This window comes from Pyxicephalus adspersus, chromosome Z (assembly GCF_032062135.1).
Source record: "Pyxicephalus adspersus chromosome Z, UCB_Pads_2.0, whole genome shotgun sequence".
In the NCBI taxonomy this organism is placed as follows: domain Eukaryota; kingdom Metazoa; phylum Chordata; class Amphibia; order Anura; family Pyxicephalidae; genus Pyxicephalus; species Pyxicephalus adspersus.
The window spans coordinates 51,734,838-51,756,220 of NC_092871.1; the positions used below are offsets into that span (position 1 = coordinate 51,734,838).

Here is a 21,383-nt window from a genome sequence, read left to right on the forward strand (position 1 = left end):
ACACAAGCGAGGGGGGGAGGGAAGGGTCAGGGTTCCCTGCTTAAATTTTACATGAATATAATCTAACCACGGGTCTCAAGTGTTGTAGAACTTGTTAAGGTTGAAAGAGTACTGGTCAATTTGTCACTGACCATTATGTTTTTGGTGAACTCAATGGAAATAATGGAAACTTCCCAATAACAAGCAATGGTAATCCGAACAGCTAACAGGATATATTTAATTAGTCTAGTTAACTGTTTTGGAGCTATATCCTCTAATTGGGAAAAAAGAGCACACTCTATTTTCCTCAGGATGTTGACTTGGGTAACAGAACATAGGTTGAAAATGCGATTCCAAAATCTCTCAAACCTTGGGCATCTCCACCAAGCACAGAGTACAGTGCCAGTCTGACCACATCCTTGAAAACAAATAGGTAGGACAGAGGGATTGGCTTTATGGATCCTAACCAGGACCAGGTACCATCTCATCAAAACCTTATAATTGGCCTCTATTACCAAAGTCTTCAGAGATATTTTGGAAATGGACACTGATAGATCCTGCCATACTTGCGCACTCCATGTCCAAATCTGACTTCCATTGTTTAATTTGTATAGGAGAGTTTCTTATCGTGTTATATACTACCTAGATCCTCCCTTTGGATTCAGTTATAAACTGCAGGTTTTTCAAATCCCGTACTCTGGTAGGGTGGTTTCAAACCTTTTGGTTTATTTTGAATAAAGGACCTGATTTGCTGATAATGAAAAATTTCTTTATATCAAAGCGAAAGGCTCTCTTGTAAATGGGAGAGGCTCAGGATAGCCTTGCCATCATAAAAATGTCAGATTCTGAAAATTCCTTTGTTGCGCCAACAAGTGAAATGAGCCACTTTACAACCTGGAGAAAAAACTGGATTATGCCAGAGGGGAGTAAGTGGAGCATGGGGGGAGTGCAGGTTAAAAAAAAATTTTTTTGTCCATCCCAAACAGAGAGCATATGAAAGTGAAGGACAGAGAATCTCAGGTCTCTTGGAGGAGGGAATCCACATAAGGACCTCCATTGGTATTAAGAGGCAGGCCAGGGCCTCCAGGTCAATCCATTGTGGTCATGGATGCGGAATAGTAGTTTGGCCTAACGCTGTGATTTTGGCTGCTCTGTGGTATAACATTATGTTAGATACACCCAATACTCCCAATTTCTTAGGAATATATATTATAGTTGCAATATTGCTGTGATGTTTGTCTCCCCAAACACATTTTCTTCCATTCTACATTCTTTGGTCCTTCCATATCTAATTATTTCCCCTTAATTCTATCTTGTTAGATTCTTCCACCCATTCACTTATTTTTCAATCCTTGTCAATTGTTAATCACCATTCCTTACTTGTCATGTGCACTATTATCTTCTATTTCTTCCACCTTCTTTTCCCATACTCTTCACACTCTCCGTAGCCATTCTTTTCTTTGTTCCATCAGCACATCCTGTCCGGTGATATTTGTCATTAGTAACCGTTGAAGTTGCGCTTCCTATGGAGTTATTATCATCATTTAGCCTTGTAATATTAGGTTATGTGAGACATGACATGACCTTTAATTATGTAAGTTTTGTATAATGTGTACTTGCTTAGTAAATGGGTCTCAAATGCAAAAAAAGTGTGACTGACTATGAGAGGTTACCTGTTTATTCCTTCTTAATGCTTGTTATTTCATGTCTAATCTTCAAAGTTCTTTATCTTTTTCTTCTTATTCTGCGAACATGGATCCTTCAGCAAGAAACGCAAAGCCAGGTACACATCTCTGTCCTCTGTGGATCACTTTTGTCTCCTATTAGAATCCATATGCTTGTCTCTTCTTCCATCTTGTATCTTTAAACTTAGCTCAGCAGCAGAAATTGCATACAAACTTTATAATAATATATACAATATTATAATATATACTGTAGATGATTTTGGAGAAGTCTATAATGTGAAATTAGACCATTTACTAAAGTAGAAGGTCATATTTTGGGGACCTCCTCCAATCCCCAAATATATTACTATAGGTTAAAAGATAGGAATCTCTAAATTTAGATGGAAGTTGGGTGCAATATATTTACATATAGTGATCTGTAGCTATAAAAATAACAGCTAACAACAATGTGTACAAACAATGTACCTCCTGACCCCACTCACACACACAAAACAGTAACCACTGTCTAGGATATTGGCAAACCTCTCTTCCTGTAATTGTGATGCTGCAGGGAGCCTAAGACCACATCAGGCTTGAAGGTTTTTGCATCGGAACCCTACATTGATATGGAAGATTCATTTATGGACTTGGACGATGTACCAAATGTGTGTTTTAGAGCTACGTGGCGAGTAGGGGAATCCAAAATTTTGCTATCTGGCTTAGTGATCTCTAGCTATGCCCTAGGGTGTATGCAAAGAGAAAAGTGCAGGAGTGACCACTCCTTATTGTAACACAGTTATACAGCCCCCCATACATACGTGGACACACAGTGTGTGTCTGTTCAGCATGCAGGCAGAGTTTTTGAGCAATGGAGCATTTGGCCAGGCATCAGCGATGCAGATGAAGAGTGAGAGAGTGAGCATCTATTGGTTCCATCCTGACAAAACATATTAACATATTATGTCTCATACACATTTTTCTCACTTTTTTTGCCATATGATTTTTAGTAAACCTTTTTTGTTTTCTACCTCTTCTCTACACTTATCTGTATTTCTGCTTCTCTTTATGGCAGGGGGCTTGTTGTACGGTAAGTCTGTCACTTTTTTCCAGCAGTTCTTAACTGTGAAAGAATTTTGACCACCATGCTAGTTGTCTGACTGTGGCTTACCTAGGAAACTGTGGACTAGACTTCATTTTGCCTTCCTGTTCTCTATGGTTGTTTTGGGTCAGTGACTCAGAAACTACTAAAGCTAGAGGGAACCAGGCAGCTAAATGTTAAAAAAGAGGTGTGTGGGTGGGGGGGTTACAGTAGATTTTCTTCCAGATAAAGTTAACAATTTTCTGCAGCAAATGTGATCAGCTATGACGCCAGCTATTTTATGGCTGAAAAGTTTAGTTGAGAGATGACATATTTACACAAGCAACTGTGACAGATATCACCAGAGGCATGCCTTGAATGTAAATGTTTTAGTTTTGGGAAATCAGTGGTTGAGTGGTTTTAGTTCCTTTTTATTGGGTGTCAGCATGTGTCAGTAACTTAATTATACATTTGTAACTAATTTGCATTTTTGCATTGCTTGCACATATTTGACTTTTTTGCCAAACAGCTTAAAAACATATTCTGCTTATGTTTTTTATATATGTTAAAATATTCATTTCTTTAAACTAATCTATAGTTTTTGGGCTGCACAGCCTTAGGCATAGCATAAAGATTTAAAACAGTTTGCTGACCATTCAACCATCTCTCCAGGTGGCTGCGCGCCTATGAGAACACCTCTTCATTCCACTTTAGCAATTATTTTGTGGGTTTTCTATCAGAAGTGACAACTGTCCTTTCTGGAGCCGGCTTCACTGAGGAGAAAGATCATGTTCATTGGTAAGTTGAGTTGCCATCTGTGTGTATGTATTTGTATTGTTCACCTTCTGCATATTGTTGGTTGGTCATCATCTACTTTGCACCTTTCTTATTAGTGTTGGTCGAATAGCTGGGTATTCGATTCGACAGCTATTCGATCGAATAGCCAGATATTTTTTAGGCGATCGAACGCTGAATTCAAACACCATCAAGTCTGGGGGGTGAGATTCGGGTTTTTGAGGGACTGTGTAGAACTGCAAGAGCAATCAGGGGAGCGGAGCTGACATTCGATCCTCTGATTGCTCTTGCAGCCCCAGCGTAACTGTAGTATGTGTTCTTGGATAGAGAATCTGTACTTATCAGCCCGGTAACCTTGGGAACTGAACTGCAGATAAACTCTCAATGGAAAAACTCTATTGAGAGTTCACCTGCAGTTTCACTGCGATCCCCGGGCACTAGAGGTTAATTAACCTCTAGTGCCCGGGGATCGCAGTGAAACTGCAGATGAACTTTTAATAGAGAAACTCTATTGAGAGTTCATCTGCAGTCACAGCTGATTGGAAGCACTCGCATGCCTCCAGTCAGCTGTGACCACAAGTTCCCACACTCCCCTGGCTATACTTATCAATGATAAGTACAGATCGGTGATCTTGGGAACTGAACTCAGATGAACTCTCAATGGAGAAACTCTTTCTCTTTTGCCTTTTTTTAAACATTTTTAAACACAAATTTGCAAAGTCAAAATTCTGTTTTTCGGGTCGGGTCTGCCCAAATCTAAACAGCCATTTTCGGGTTGATTATAGGGACTACCCGAATTCGAGCACCAACACTATTCCTTATTAGCAAAGTTACAGCTTTAATCCCCCTCCCGTACAGCATGTACTCACATTTCCTCTACTTGCGTGCTTGCTTATTAACATCCTATAGTGCACTAGAAATGACATATTAATCACAAGTGGAAAATCAGGAGCATTGTCTTAAATTTCAACATTCAATGTCCAACTAAATCAAAAGTACATAGGCATTTTTTTCACTTTCATTTATGGCCTAAAATGTTACATTTACATATTACACTTCAGCAGATGTTCTGATTGTTGGAATTCCTCTCTGTCTGTCCCAGGGACCTAGCTGTATCTCGTCCTCTGAATGTAGAGATTCCTCGTTCCATGGTTGATGTGGTGACAAGCTGGAACTTACCTATGTCTCGTTGGCTGCACACATGTAAGTCTCTCAGCACGCCTAAAATTAGACACACGCATGTGGCACACACACGGGACACTATCCTGTCACTACTTTTCTTTTTGTTAGGTTAAAAAAAATTGTGTGCACCTTAGTAGTGTTGAACAGAGTGCAGAGCTATATTAGCAGTATTTTAGATGCCTTGTTCAGCTTTGTGGATGGCTCAAGCCACAAAAAGCTGTTAATGTGAACACTCCAGTGGCATGAGCTTGTACTTCTCCCACATGATATATTGCTTTACTGGGTGACCTTTCTGCCACTATAATAGTACCAAAGGCAGACAAGCTCTTAACATTACTATGATTTTGCATGCTAATACAGGATTTGGGGCATCTGACATGTTAAAGAGGACATCTAAAGGTATGTGCAGACACAGCTTTGTAACTGCTGTAGTATGTTCAGTAGTATTAATGTACAGACAGGTTTACTTTAACATACTTTTCTGATCTTGTTTTCAGATGTCTTTAAGAATGCCATGAAACTCGGAACGTTCCAAGCCATTATAGTGACATATGCAGCAAGTGCTTTATTACATGTAAGTGTCTCATATTTGTACATCGTTGCAGGAGAGAAGATCAAACCAACCATACAGATTATTTTAGAAGAGGAAAGGAGCAGCACAGATTTTTAAAGATATGCAGAATTAGATAGAAAAAGAGGCAAAGTCATCCAATGGCAGAAAGCACAGAATCCTGCATCAGTACATTGTATTTTAAGAGCGTAAAGATAAAAAGAAGATACAAGGTTCTCTAGCAGCCTAGAGTATAAAAGGTTTTAGGTAGGTAAGCCTTGAAAAAAAAAAATTGAATATATTGAATCTTACTGTTCGTTTATATGTGGGGTCGTTTTAGGTAAGTAAAGAAAATACCTGTCCTTTAATATTTTTAAATTGGCATGGCAATCGTTTTCACTAGTATTTCTGATTTAAATATGAAATTAAAATAACACCAAAAAGGAGTTTTGATCTCAATATGATGGTTATCCTCAACTACAAAGAATGCCTTACCCAATAAATTTGACACTCTTCCCAAAAACCAATTGTATATACGATCTTTTTTTTTCATTTGTTTAAGCAACCAAAATATCGCACATTGTATAGCTAGCTTTAGGCAGAGGAAGAATCCGCATTCTCCATCAAGACATTATCTATTTGAAAACATGTTTGCCCTAAACTTTATAATAAAATAAACTCATAGATTTGTTGTTTTACATAAATCCAAGCTTACTATGTTTACATGTGCATTTCAGGGTCTTAGTTTTCATCTGGCAGCTGTGCTTTTATCCTTGGGTTTCATAACGTATGTGGAACATGGTAAGTCCATGCACAATTGTTTTTCATTTATTACTATGTAAAATGGGCTGTATTGTAAATATACCTGTCAAGGGGATTTTTTATTCAGGTTGCAGAAGAATATCCCCACAAATTCTATAAAAAGCTATCCGATAGCAGCAATGGGGCAGACCACTTTATGACATGCATTAAACCTTTAAAAAAAAGACGATACAAAAATAATAAATGATCTTTGATGATTGAACATTCTGTGTTTTTTTTTCTTTCAGTTCTTAGGAAAAAACTAGCAGTTATATTCAGTGCCTGCATTCTTTCCAAGAAATGCTCTCCAAACTGTGCACACCGCAAAAAGAAGGTGAGACTACATTGCAGAGTCTAGTGTCCACTCTAATATCCTTCTGTGATTTTGTTCAGGGTACTTGTATAATAATAATTCAGCATATTCTTCCTCCTACCTACAGGGCCTTTTTGTCTACCTGATGAACATTCTTTTTGGTGCCCTGGCATTATTTCACTTGACGTATCTTGGCTCGCTGTTTGACACAGATTCTGAAGATGCCAATGAGGAAGAGGTAGGGCTTCGGCAAAGTTTTTTTTTTTTTTAATACACAGAAAAATCTATGTGATTTATGTATGTAAATGTACAATAAAAGAAAACATACATGGTGATCCTGCCTAAACACTACCTGGATTTCACTTCCTTTTATTAAATAAGAACTCAAAGTATCATCTCAACGTCAGCTTTTAAAGGCTGCACACGTTATAACCAGCTACTTAAACTTTAGATTTAGACTTGGCACAATTTTTTGTGACTGCATATTAGTTGCTTCCTATTTTCAGAAAATATGTTTAAAGACAGTTCCACTAAAAGCTATTAATAAGCTATTAAGTCACTGACCACAACCAAGCAAGAACATTAGAAGTTTAGAACTCACTGACTGCATTCTTGACCTGGACCAGTGGCAGAGGATCCCAGCAATCACAGTCTCTACTTCTCTCGCCTGTGGTTTCCTTTAAATTGCATAAGAATTGCTTGGCTTCTTACAGGATTTTACTGTAGCTCCTATCAAAAGGCCTTATTATGGTTGCATGGGTTAGTCCAATGCAGCATTTATCAGGAAAATTAAGTACATATTGAGGAAAGCTAACCTTTCTATTTTATTATATTTAGGAATACAGACACGTTATGCTTAACAATTTTACCAGTGATTTTTGTTTGTTTTGTTTTTTTTGTATATTCTTAGATGTGTTTGTTTAAAATTATCCTCTTTTTTCAGGGTTACGGGATGGTGCACACTATTAACAAGTGGTCACATCTGGGCTGGGCTGGCCACTGGCTGACTTTTGGCTGCTGGGTGTTTTATCGGCTGCTTGGCTGAGGGGAGAACACTACCATTACTTGCTGTGTGGGATCCACCAATGAAAACCTCTCCACCTCATGGGTGTAACCAACTTCTGCCATACAGTATTGCTGAGCAAGCAAAGTACCTGGGCAGAGCTTGCACACAGAGGCAGTTTATGCCTGGGTGGTAAGTGAAGGGGTCACAAACTCTGAGATTATACAAGAAAAGGCCTGTGTGCATCATTAACTGACAATGGACTTATAGCACCATTATTATATATACATCCAGTATATTACCTCTTGTGATATCATCACTAGGGGCGTATTGAAAGGTTATGAACTCTCTCTTTCTGTCTGCCAATAAAGTTTTTTTTTTTTTGTTTCGTACTGATTGTGTGTATTTTGTTTTTTATATATATATATATTTGATTATATGTCTCATTATTTGACTGTCACAGATTTAGGCTCTGTGTTATCTTAGTTTTGCACGGATATTGTATTGTTCTAATTCTCTCAGTCTAAATTAGCAGGTCATCTTGGCCCCACGGGGATATACATAACATCAAAAAGCCTTTCAGTAGCTTAACATTTAAATACTTAATTGATTTTTCTTTTAGCAAATTTTAACAGCTATACCACTCTGTATAAGCCCCAGATCTTGCCTGATCTTGGAAGCTAAGTAGTAGGTTGAACCTGGTTAGTGCACTATGTAAATGGGAGAATGCCTGGAAATATTAGTTGCTGTGGCAACACACTTTTTACATAGGGTTTAATTGCTGTCTTCTAAAAATTTTTTGTTTTTGCCTGGTTATGTCTGGTGTGCATATCTTTTGCACTAAATGTATGAATGAATATCCTCTAACTAGCTAGGATGGAGGATTATATAGCAAAGTCGCAATCTTGCATATGCTAAGTTTCCCTATGCAATATTCAAACATTCAGCATTATGTATTGGCACCTAATAATAAGGGAAACCTTATATATAAAAATCAAGGAGGTTATTACTGCCCATTTCACATAGATATAGAAACCTAAATATAGTCTAGTAGCTATCATCCCTACTTTAAAGGGTCACATGATCACACCTGATTGACTCTCCCATTGCTGAATTCAGAATTGAAAGAGCAGAGTGCAAGCACATATATCAATAAAACAGGTAATTCTTTCTACTCTTTGTTTCCACACCCTGTTTTATATTGATGTGAATTGATGAAGTCACTAATAGAATTTTCCTTGTTCCACATTGGAATTCAGTTGGGCAATTGAGTTATTACATCAGCCTTGATTTTTGTTAAACCATCTCCCTATTTAAAATTCATTTAGATGTATTTATGAACATAACTTCTGTTGAACAGCTCAAGAGTGTGTAGAAAAAAAGAATTGAAACAAAAAACATTGCAAAATAATATTTATTCCAAGAGCCAATCAATGTCACAAACAAACAGGAAACTTGTTCACGTAGCTCGCAATTAGTCATTCAGACAATTTAGTTTATCGCCACTCACATCCTCAGAGCCCCCTTGAGGACCTTACCAACAAAAAGGGCCTGACTGGAAGTGTTTGTCTGTGCCAAGACATTAAAGTTTTAGTTGGCTGAATGTGGTCTGCAGACGTACGTCGGACCCCATGTTTTCTGCGGCATGAACCCAGCAGAGTCTCCAGCGCCATTCGGACAAAGGCCTGGAAATTACTGCTTCGCTCGCGTCGGCTGTCCTGGAGGGAGAGGTAGGAAAGTGCAGTGGATGTCATGTGAAATATCATATACCCCGCCAGTATGGAGATAAATTATGTTGCAAGATAAGATGCACATCTCCTTTACTGTGTATGAATTATGTGTTAGGACTAACAATAGTCCTTTATTACCTGAAGGCTTCAGGTATTACATTGCAACTGTGTCTACACCATTTTCAGTTTCACACTATACATTTGTGAACAGGAATTTGAATTCCACATATGGGTGTCACAGTCATTTTAGCCCCTTATTTGTGAAAGATTTAATGTGATGACAAAACCCATTTTGGTCACTGTTGTTCATTTTAAAATGTTTGCTTTTAGCTTGATAACTTTCTTACAACTTCATATCCATTAATTACTCTTTGCAATTTGTTAGCATAGTGAACAGGTTTACAGATCCCAGAAAGATGACTTTCTCCTTATTGACCTAATTGATGTTCCATGTTGAGGGCAAATTCAAACACTAAATAGGACCTGTGTGAGCAACACTAATTGTCAAATGCCTGTATCTGCCCATGGTGTCCTTTGGGTGGGGTTCAATAGCACATTAGTAATGTGGAGAGATGCAAAAATCCAAAGCAACCCAGATTTGGATAGAAAAAATCCAAGCAACAGGTATAGCTCTGCAAGATAACAAATAGTTGACTGACTATTTACCAATTACCTCTTTGCTTCTTAACATGTGTTTTTTTTCTCTTGCACTCTGTGCTTGTGTTGTGGAAGATTCTAAGGAGATAAAAGTAAAGTTAAATAAAGAGGAGGTTATGGTAGAAAAGTGTTAATATGGTATAAAGAGTTGTTATTATTACACAGTATTTATATAGTGCCCACATATTACACAGAGCTGTAAAAAGTCCAAAAGCATGTCACTAACTGTCCCTCAAGGGGGCTCACAATCTTATGTCCCTAACTCAGTCATGTTATGTCTCATGCTGCCTGTCGGCCATCTCATCATGGATGTCTGACCGATTCCTGAAACTCAACCTGGATAAAACAGAACTCATCATCATCCCCCCCTCAAATTCCAAATCCCCCCCTGACATATATCTAACTGTTAACAACACTGTTATTCGGCCCTCCCCTCAGGCACGTTGTCTTGGTGTCACCTTTGACTCGGCCCTCTCATTCACCCCCCATATTCAGAACATTTCCAGGTCCTGTCACTTTCACCTACGCAACATCTCCAAAATCCGCCCCTACCTGTCCCCTGAGACCACCAAACTCCTTGTACATGCTCTTATCATTTCTCGTCTGGACTACTGTAACATCCTTCTTGCTGGTATTCCACTAACCCGACTCTCTCCTCTACAATCTATTATGAATGCTGCAGCTAGACTCATCCATCCTTCGCTCCGCTCCTCTTCCGCTACATCTCTTTGTAGTTCTCTCCATTGGCTTCCTTTTCACCTTAGAATCAAATTTAAGCTCCTGTGCTTTGCCTTCAAATCCCTACACAGTTATTGTCCCACTTACATCTCTGACATGGTTAAAAAATACTCCCCCTGCCGCTCTCTCCGCTCCTCCAATGACCTACTAATGACTTCCTCACTCATAACCTCATCACACGCACGAATACAAGACTTCTCTAGAGCTGCCCCAACTCTCTGGAATGATCTTCCTCGCCCTATTCGGCTTGCTCCTACTTTCTGCTCATTTAAAAGAGCACTCAAAACCCATTTTTTCAAACTTGCCTACCCGGCTTCTTCTGTCATTTGAAACCATCACTACTTCCCACACTACATATCTCACATCCTTTGTGTGTGAAATTCCCCCACCTACTAGATTGTAAGCTCTTCGGGGCAGGGTCCTCTCCTCCTGTATCATTGTCTGTATTAGTCTGTCATTTGCAATCCCTATTTAATGTACAGCGCTGCGTAATATGTTGGCGCTATATAAATCCTGTTTATTAATAATAATAATAATAATAATGTTATTACCACAGTCTAAGGTCAACCTGCGGGGAAGCCAATTAACTTAACTGCATGTTTTTGGAATGTGGGAGGAAACCAGAGTACCCAGAGGAAATCCACACAAACATGGTGAGAACCTGCAAACTCCATGCAGATAGTGTCCTGGACGATATTCAAAACTTAGCACCCTGGTGCTGCAAAGGCCAGAGTGCTAACCCCTAAACCACCGTGCTGGAGTTATGCAGGAGACCCTGGAAGTGGGGATAAGTAAAGACTCATGAAGGACATTTTGGCAAAGAAAAGTGGTGCACAATACAGAAGGAGATTCTGGTAAAAAATAGTGTTATGGATAAGATTTTCGTACAGTTTAGAGATGGGGAGTTATGGAGTACATTTTGTTAGAGATGAAAGATGAAGATATTTAGAGGATACTTTGGTAGGGATAAGTGGTGGAGAGTTATGAAGGTAATATGGGTATATATAAGAAATGGACCAATATGGAGCAAATTCCGGTAGAAAATACAGATGAAACATGGGAAGTATGCTGGTAGAGATGAAAAGTTGTGAGTTTTACAGAAGCTATTGGTAGATATGTGGAGTAGGGAGTTAAGGAGGAGATTCTGGTCGAGATGAGAAGATAGTGATCGAGATGATACGTGTGGAGCTATTGCAGAGTTTCTAGTAGAGATGAGAAGTAGACAGTTGTAGAGATGATAGGTAATGAGTTTTGGATGAGAAGTGGAGAGTTATAGAGCAGAATATGATATGATAGGTGGGGAGTAATGAATGAAATTATGTTAGAGATGAAAGCCTAAAAATTATAAATGGTCATTTTGTAGGGATGAGTGGTGGAGAGTTATGTAGGAGATTTAGGTAGTGATGTAAGGTAGTAGTTTATGAAAAAAAATTCTGATAGAGGTGAGACTGGGAGATTTATAAAGAAGATTCTGCTACAGCTAAAATGTGGAGAATTATAGAGAAGATTTTGATAGAGATGAGAGGTGGAGAGGTATAGACGAGATTCTGGTAGAGATGTGGAGAGTTAGAGAGAAGATTCTGGTAGAGATGATAGGTGGAGAGTTATGGAGAAATTCCTGGTAGACTTGATAGGTGGGGAGTTAATAAAGAGATTCTGGTAGAGATTAGAAATGGGGATTTATAGAGAATATTCTAGTACAGATGAGAGGTGGAGCCTTTTGGACGAGATTATGTTTGAGATGAGAAGGGGAGAGTTATAGAGAAGATTCTGGTAGAGATGATAGATGGAGAGTTATAGAAAATATGCTGACAGACATGATAGGTAGGGAATTATTAAAGAGATTCTGCTGGAGATGAAAACTGAAGACCTAGAGAGAAGATTCTGGTACAGATATAAGGTGGAGACTTATGGACGAGATTGTGCTAGAGATGAGAAGGGGAGAGTTATGGACGAGATTCTCTTAGATTTGAGAAGTGGAGAGTTATAGAGAAGATTTTGGTAGAGATGATAGGTGGAGAGTTATAGTGAATGTCCTGGTAGACATGATAGGTGGGGAGTTTTTAAAGAGATTCTGGTAGAAATGAGAAGTGGAGAGTTATGGACACCATTTTTATGTAGAGATAAAAAGTGAAGAGTTATAGGGAAGATTTTGGTAGAGATGATAGGTGGGGAGTTATAAAAGGGATTCTAGTACAGATGAAAAGTGGAGAGTTACAGAGAATATTCTGGTAGATGTTATAGGTGGGGAGTTATGGAGGAAGTCCTGTTAGAGATTATTATAGATGGGCCTTTGATAGGGATGAGTGGTGGAGAGTTATGGAGGAGATTTAGGTAGAGATCTAAGGTAGTAGTTAATGGAAAAAAGTCTGGTAGAAATAAGTGGCAAAATATTATGGAGAAGATTTGGGTAGAGATGAGAATGGGAGATGACTTAAGGAGAAGTGAAGAGTTATTGAAAATATGCTGGTAGGCATGATAAGTGGTGAGTTATTAAAGAGATTCTGGTAGAGATGAGAAATGCAGACTTATGGAGGAGGTTCTGGTAGAGATGATAGGTGGAGAGTTATAGAGAATATTTTGGTAGAGATGATAGGTGGAGAGTTATAGAGAATATGCTGGTAGACATGTTAGGTGCGGAGTTTAGTAAAGAGATTCTGGTAGAGATGAGAAGTGCCAGGTTATGGAGGAGGTTCTGGTAGAGATGATAGGTGGAGTGTTCTAAAAGAAATTCCAGTAGAGAAAATTGAGGAGACTTTAATAGAAAAGATGGATGAATAGTTATAAAGGTCAGTCTGACGAAGAATGTCAAAATAGATATTCTGAAAGTAGATAGATACATAGGGACTGGTTTATTAAAGCTCAAGGCTAAAGACGATACAAACCTGAATGGATTTCTTCAAAATCATTTGCTATTTGCTAGCAAATGTTTTGAATCCTGCAACAGGTCCAGTCCAGGTTTGCTGGATCACCCAGGTTCACTGATGAAAGTGTATTCTCTCCAGACTTGGAAAGCTTTATTAAACCAGGCCCATAGACTCTAGGCAAAAAAAAAATTGAGTGCAGAACAAAGAAATGTAGGACACGATGGAGAGAGTTTGGAGATGGAGAATGCAGAAGGAAATTATGGGGAAAAAAAGAATAGAGTTAACAAGAAAGTAAAAAGTTGGAGTTTCTGTAAAAAGGTAAAGAGACAAGAAAGCATGGAAAAAAAGAAAATGCTGGATTTAGTGAATACTTGAGTTGGAAAGAGAATAGAATATTAGAGGGCAAAAGATGACAGGAGCCATAGATGACAAGTTAACATGAAATAAAATGAAAGTTAGATTTACAGTTAATGGTAGGAAAATTGCTACAAAGAAAACTTACTCACCCTGTATAGAGGTTGGTCTGACTTGTCACCTGTAAAATTAGGAAAAAATAGAGAACAGGCTGTAAGCTAGGGAACTCACAGATATGGTGAAAAATTGGTTCAATAATAAAAACAAATGTATGAAATGTGAATACTATCTACAGCTATTACAGAGTAGGACAAACAGTTTTCATGGTTCTACCTGTGTATGCATCCGTTTCATGATTAGGTCACAGTATTATAGCTTAGTAGTCCACCTTTCTTAAATCATAAAATGTGTGGAGCTGTCCACTGACATCAGTGTGGAAGTTTAGTGATCTGCCATATTGGACTGTTTGCTAGTGAACAGTGGACCTGATGGTTTCTTTTTTACTCATAATGATACTTCAGTAATGATTGATTACAAATGGCCAATGTTTTTTCTTCTTTTTGTCTACATTTGTTTACATACAGTCATTCCTAGGCCAACGATACCATTTAGATGATGGTTTTTAGTGCTTACTACATGTTTTTTTGAATGACTGTTCCAAAAACCGCTTACTTGTTTAAACCAATTTAGGATACGTGGACATCCCCTTTTCATGATGGAAAATGTGGTCCGCAAATACCAGCAACCAAAATGTTTGCAACTTTAATGTACAGCGCTGCGTAATATGTTGGTGCTACATAAATCCTGTTTATTATAATAATACCTTACAGAAGGAACTGGCAAAAAGCAATAATCAAAACATTGGCTAAATAGGAAATAAACACTGTGCTCCTATACAGTAAGCTAACTGTATTTAATCATTATGTACGTTCTGCCTGCCCAGGTTATTTTGCAGAATTGCTTGTTTCCTATAATGCCAAGTAGCATGAGAATGTCAGGAGTAGCCAACATTTTATAGTGTAAGAGAGAGCAACAAGCCTGTCAAACTGGTGTGTGTATATATGTGTGTATGTATGTCTACACTACTACAGTCTCTACGCTGTAAATATTTTCATATTTTTCAATAATTTTCTCCTAACATTCCATTAAATAAGATCTTAGATCAGACTGCATGCTAAACTGTATGATTTTCATTCTAAACTGTAATTTGTTATCCTCTTTTAATAAACCATTAAATAGCTTTCTTTAACTAACTGTAAAACTGAACTTCAGATACACAGCTAAATATACAGATAAAGTGCATATATAAAATTTGTTTTTACCTTCCAAAGAATTTTTTTTATCTGCCATAATTTAGCCCTCAGATCTACATGGCTTTGACCTTTCCTTTTTTCTCTGCTGCAGTTTTACTGACTGATAATATCAACTCTCTGCTCTCTTTTCTATCAGCACACTCTTTGCACCGATTACACCCCTGAGATGCTTCTTGTGCTTCACCTCTCACCATGTCTCCAAGTTTTCCTAAACTGCTATGCTGATACCAAATCAAAATCAGTGACTTAAATATTTTTATTTTAAAATAAACATACACCAGTAAATATATATTATTGGTTACACCCATGTGTTGTTTTGTGTCTTTTATATGTGCCTAGAGTTCAGTGTTCAAGCTTAACTGCAGTCTCATGAAATAACAAATTTTATTGCAGTTTGTTTTAAACATTATAAAATCTAAAGCACACTGATCTAACCGATCTAACCACAAATTATGCTAAAGTTTACCAAGTCACACCCACTTTTGTAGCTTTGTGCATTATCTCCTTTTTGTGATCGATTTCCAACAATCAAAATCTGGCATTCCTATATGTAGATTCTATTAACATGGGGAACTTGTTTACAGCAACTTACCATACCTGCATGACAGAAACTCCAGTGTCAGTAAATAAAATAAAAAGGTATCTTGATTGGCAATTACATAATTACATAGAATATACCATTACCATGGACTGAACTGATAATGGTAACTATAAACCTAAACAAATAACATGGGGCCCCTGAGATATGTAGATACCCTTTTCTATGGGTATGTCCCTTTGTTCTCTTTCTCGGTCTATCTTTCAAATGTCAGGTGTTGTTCTGTTTTTGATCACATAGATGTTAAATGTCCATTTGCTGTTATGTTTCCTCAAATGAATAGTTTTCCTATGTTGTGGGGGCCTTAGATGTGTGGAATCCCTCCGTTAGTGGAGTCTGTTTTATGTATGTGGTCCCTCTATAATGAAGGTCCATCAGCTGTGTAGAGTTCCTCTGTTAGATGAGTGTAACCCCCCTGACACGGGGATTCATTCTATGTGTATAATCTCATTGTGGCAGTGGTTTGGATGTGAAAAGTCCCTTGGTATGGAGGTCGATCAGAAGTGTGGAGTCCTTCTGTGATGGAGTCTGCTAAAAGTGTGGTGTCCTTCTGGTATGGGGGTCCATCTTATGTGTGTAGTCCCTCTATAATGAGCTGTGTTGGGTGTGTAGAATCCCTGTGTTATAGAGGTCAATCAGATGTGTGGGCCCTTCTGTTTTGGGGTCTGTTGGGTGTGTTGAGTCCTTTTTTTTGGTGGTCTATTCTATCTGTGAAACCCCTAAAAATTATGGTGGTTTGGATGTGAAGAGTCCCTCTGTTATGGAGGTCAGTCAGATATGTCCTCTGTTTTGGTGTCTATTAGAGGTGCAGAGACCTTCTTTCATGGAGGTCTATCCCAATGTGTAGTCCCTCTATAATGGTGATGTGTTGGATATGCAGAGTCCTCTTTTTTGGGGTCTATCAGATGCACAGAGTCCCTGTGTTATTTGGAGTCTTTTTGGTATAGGTGTCTGTTGAATGTATAAGTCCCTCTGTTATGGGGCCCTGTCAGATGCAACCCGGGGTACATACCTCCTTCCTCTGGCATCTTGCCCCAGTGGCTGGCTTTCAATGACTGTGCGATTGAGTCTGCAGGTAATCAGTCATCAGCAGGCACTGCCCACATTTATTGCCCCTCCCTGAAAGCTCTCACCCCAGTGCACGAGGGAAGGGGCATATTCCAGAAATGTACAGAGAATGTTCACAATCAAGGTCAGAATTGCTGATTAAGCCATAGAAAATGCAGTACCGAACCCTGACCCAAACGCTGACCCTCCAGCCTGTAGGAATTAACTCTTACAATACCAGCTGACTTTGTTGTCACATGATGCAATCTATTATGTCACCTCTAACATTGTCATTTGTTTTTACATGGCTGATGTTTACAAGACAAGCGGCTCAGCAAACACTGCTGCAAACTGGCACACTAACTACAAAACATTTGCTAAACAATTGCAGTACTGACAAGGGCCTTTCAAACTTTATACATGGAGACCTTTTGGGTCGTTTCCTTTTACATCGTACTGTTGTTGTTGATTTGTACAGTGACAACATCTTCTGCAACACTGAACAAAGTGTGGACAATAACATGCAATAACATACAATAGCATGACAATACAAAATAAATTGTGAAGCTTGTTTTAAACAGCAATGGAAAAAAGTGACATTATAGGAAGACCAGATTTGAAGTTACTTCAAGAAGCAGTTGTGGCCCCGATATGGCAGGCTTCAAGTGCAACCCCTGACATCATCAAAAGGCCACACCACATGTACTGCCTACAAAAAATAATCAGAGACTGCTCAAATTCTGCAGAAGATTATCAAAGATGCAGAATTTCAGCATTTCAGGCGGAACTTAAATCCACTTGGGCTACATTCATGGACACGAAAAGAGAACACAGGGACAGCCCTATTCTTTTTTGGGAAACTGGAAAGGCATATATGAGGGGGTGCATAATGTCCTATGTTCTCTCATGTAAAGCTAAAACTTGTATAGCGTACACGAAAGCTCTTCAGAAGAGCACAAGATAGTTTTTCGGATAATCCTTCTAGGTGAAATAGAGATACCTGGCTAGCTGCTAAATCACGGTTTTATGCCTGGTCGGAAAAATATGAGTAACTTATAAGGAAACGCATGGACTTAAAATTCCACAAATATGGAAATAAGGCGGGTAAATTATTTGGCTAATGTAGTACGTCCACCGTATAAGGCAGCTCATATCTCTTCTATGTATACGTCGATTAACGCTGTGCTTGAGAAGTTTTATGGCGACCTATATAAGAAAAATTTAACAGAACCTTCCAAAGCATCACAGTGTTTTGCGCAATTTCCTCTTCCCTCATTGTCAGATGAACAGATTGAAATAATAAATGCATCCATTACTGAACAGGAGTTCTGGGGAGCCATATCTTCCCTAGCTAACGATAAAGCGCCGGGACCGGATGGTCTTACGGCCCAATACTATAAGATCCTCAAGGAGGATATCATAGAAGATTTGGTAAACATGTATAGTAAAATGTGGGATTCTGGGATTTATTTTCCTTTAAAAAGAAGTCCCCTATAAAGGTTCTGCCAAAGCCAGGAAAAGATCCCAGACAGCCGGCCTCATATCACGCGATATCTCTAATCAACATTGATGCTAAATTGCTCTCTTCATTAATGGCAAATAGACTGGCCACTTTTTGCCAGGTCTGATCTCCCCTACTCAAGTAGGATTTATGTAGGAGGCAGATCTGCGGTAACAAATATTCTCAAAGTTTTACCAGTCTTCGAATATGCTAAACAACACCCCACGTATGATCTAGCTATTATAGGTATCGATGCCGGGAAAGCATTTGACAATGTACATATTCTTTGGCTGTTTCAGACGCTGCGAAAGGTTGGGATTAAGGGACCATTCCACAATCTGCTGTCGGCTATGTACTCGGACCCACAAGCTAGAATTAGTACTCCAGGTTTTTTGACCAATCCAATTATTCTGGAGCGGGGTACGAGACAAGGCTGCCCTTCATCCCCACTTTTATTCAGTATAGCAATTGAACCTCTAATCTGTTATATTAACTCCAGCAACTTGCTACATGGTATGGATTTCAGAACATCACCCTTAAAGCCGCATTTTTCGCTGACGATATCCTGCTTTTTACAACCAACCCAACACAGGATATTCCGGTAACATAGACGGTACTTACCCAGTTTGGGGAAGAAGCTGGTCTTAAAATAAATTTTGCAAAAAGTGAGAAACTACTCTCTGCAGGTCACTGATCTCATCCTATTGACTTTTAACAATCTCTTGTAAATCAGAAAACGTCTTTTGGTAGGTTACACCAAACTCTTGTAGTTCAGCAATTTGCTGCCTGAAAGGGGCATAGCGACTGCCACAGCGGAATCAATCTTTGATTGTTTCTGTCACGGTCCAGATTCAGGCTCAGAGTCCAGTAGCTGGAATAGCAAGGAAGCTCACAATGAAGGAAGGTCTGGTTTAGTTCACACAGTAGCAATTTATTCCAAGAAGCGTAATCAGAAGAGACATTGAGTCTTCTAGGTTCACCCATCCCTTAAAGCTGGCATGTCTGCACCAGTCTACCAGGTGGGTCAAATGTATCGCCCTGTTGTAAAATATCGGGTCTGGAAAAGCCATCCCCCCTTGATCTTTCGGAAATCGAAGAAGAAATTTGTTAAGGCGATGGGTTTCAGTGTTCCAGATGAATCTCAGGAATTCAGAGCGAATTTTATGCAACAAATGGAGAGGGATACGTATCAGTAACGTTTGGAGTAGATAAAGAAGACGTGGAATGATGTTCATTTTTAAAATATTGCACCGGCCAAACCAAGAAGGTCTGTTGTCTCCATCGATGAAGATCTCTATGTATTACGGTAAGGAGTGGTACCAAGTTCAGTTCAACTACTCGTCTAAGGTCAGCAGGGATGTTAGTGCCCAGATATCTGATAAAACCCCGCGCTCGTTTGAACAGGAAGGAAGGGGATAGAGCTTTCCGTAGCTCAGTTGGCAAGTTAATGTCCAATACCTCTGATTTTTGGAGGTAATTTTGTAATCGGAGAACTGGGCATATTGACGCAACTCTTTCAGTAGGTTAGGAAGGGTCACCTAGGGAGCGGTAATATAAAAGAGAAGATCGTCCGCATATGCAGCAACTTTGTGATCAATGGAGCCTTATCTGAGTGGATAAGGCCTTGAAGAATAGGTGTAAGCCTACATGCTTAAATGCTAGAAAAAATCCTAATATCACAATTCAGGAGCAATATCGGGCGATAGTTTGCGCACAGCTTAGCATCTTTGTCAGGTTTCAAGATGACTGTGATATGTGTCTTGGGGGAGTCAGCAGGCAATGGATGCTCCAGTGAGAGTGCATTAAAGGCCGTCAAAAATGGGCCCGAGAGTTGAGGGAGGAATACGCTAGGGTAAACCCATCAGGGCCAGGTGCCTTACCTGTGGGCGCATTAGCTATGGCTGCTTGCAACTCTACTGAGATGATAGGAGCATCCAAAGCTGTCAAGGCTCCCTCTGGTATCTTAGGTCACCTGATAAAGCCAGATAGTCCTGTATCTTTGTATCAACTGTGCCTGAAGGACATATCCCAGGACACCCCCTTAAATTGTAGAGCTTGGAGTAAAAATCCTTAAAAGCATCAGCTATATCCTGAGAGTGATGTAGCAAGGTATCAGAACTTGATTGTATGCAAGGTACAAAGGTACAGGCCCGTTTGACTCTTGTGGCATGCGCTAGAGCTTTCCCACACTTATTACTGTATTCATAGAAAAAAGCTCTACAGTTATCTAGTTGAGACCTCACTTTGAAACAGAATTGCATATTTATTTTCCCCCTCAATTCTACTAATTGGGCTTGTGTCCGGGGAGTGACCATGTTTATGTCTAGTCTCTAGGTTATGTATCAACTTGTTTTTAAAGTGCTGTTACTGTTATAATGCCATTTGTATTCCTTTATTCACAAAAATGCAGAACTCTTCCTGGTTTCAGAATGCTCTATGTGAGTTCATTGTGTTTGTCGTTGGATTTTATTGCAGCAATATTATTTCTAGCTATGTACAGGAAGGCGTGTTTTATTTTTATTGGTGTCTGGAATTCTGCCACTGCCCACAGATATATATACCTACAACATACTAAAGTGATCCAATTGTATCCCTTTCTAGCTGACTGCACATTGAGAGCTGTAGTTTTACTAAAATAATCACATGGTTACAATATGTGGACACAAAAGAGTATTACTGAAGCTCTAAGTAAAAACATAAAGTGACATACCTTTGTTCTTCTGTGTTTCCTAAAGCCATTTAATCATTTTATCAGCTTGGCAGGAAAATCTGAAAACTGTTGTTTTTTTACTTAACCTTAATTTAATGAAAACAACAGCTAAAAACTACAGTCAGGCCTGCAGTGGAGCTTTCTGTGATATAAGCTTATGGGTGCCACCACTATGGCTATATTCATTGGTTCAGGTGGCAGGTCAGTACCATTAGGCATGTAGAACATTTTTTTTTCTTTAAGTTCTGTACAAGGTGGGTTTGGGTACAGTTCAGGTTCACATCCAGGCAATTAGTATTATTTAGAAGGAGTTCATCAATGGCAGCTTAAATCATCTGTCAGTGAGGTCTGCTTTATGGTACCAGCTTAAAAATGGCTAATCTGGCCCTGCCCACAGCTGTGTAAACTATATATTTAGACATTTGTGTGGAGTTGTTCTTCTAAGGTTATTCTCCCTTATTCACAACCCAAGATTATAGCATTTGTAATGCAGTGATATGATG

At 39.0% G+C, this 21,383-nt stretch overlaps 1 protein-coding gene across 9 annotated transcripts in view; it reads left to right on the plus strand.

Moving 5' to 3' along the window:
* PORCN (porcupine O-acyltransferase) overlaps positions 1-7,757 on the plus strand; it is a 28,611-nt gene extending 20,854 nt beyond the window's left edge. For 7 of the 9 annotated variants that reach the window (XM_072431161.1, XM_072431164.1, XM_072431160.1 and 4 more), the window contains 9 exons: positions 1,745-1,762; positions 2,716-2,730; positions 3,394-3,519; positions 4,619-4,719; positions 5,196-5,272; positions 5,986-6,049; positions 6,298-6,383; positions 6,490-6,600; positions 7,306-7,757. In XM_072431161.1, coding sequence (XP_072287262.1) covers positions 1,745-1,762; positions 2,716-2,730; positions 3,394-3,519; positions 4,619-4,719; positions 5,196-5,272; positions 5,986-6,049; positions 6,298-6,383; positions 6,490-6,600; positions 7,306-7,407 — 700 coding nt within the window. In that variant the 3' untranslated portion in view covers positions 7,408-7,757. The remainder of the gene's footprint in view (positions 1-1,744; positions 1,763-2,715; positions 2,731-3,393; positions 3,520-4,618; positions 4,720-5,195; positions 5,273-5,985; positions 6,050-6,297; positions 6,384-6,489; positions 6,601-7,305) is intronic. The other 2 variants (XM_072431167.1, XM_072431168.1) reach the window with 2 other exon arrangements.
* Positions 7,758-21,383: the final 13,626 nt, after the last annotated feature.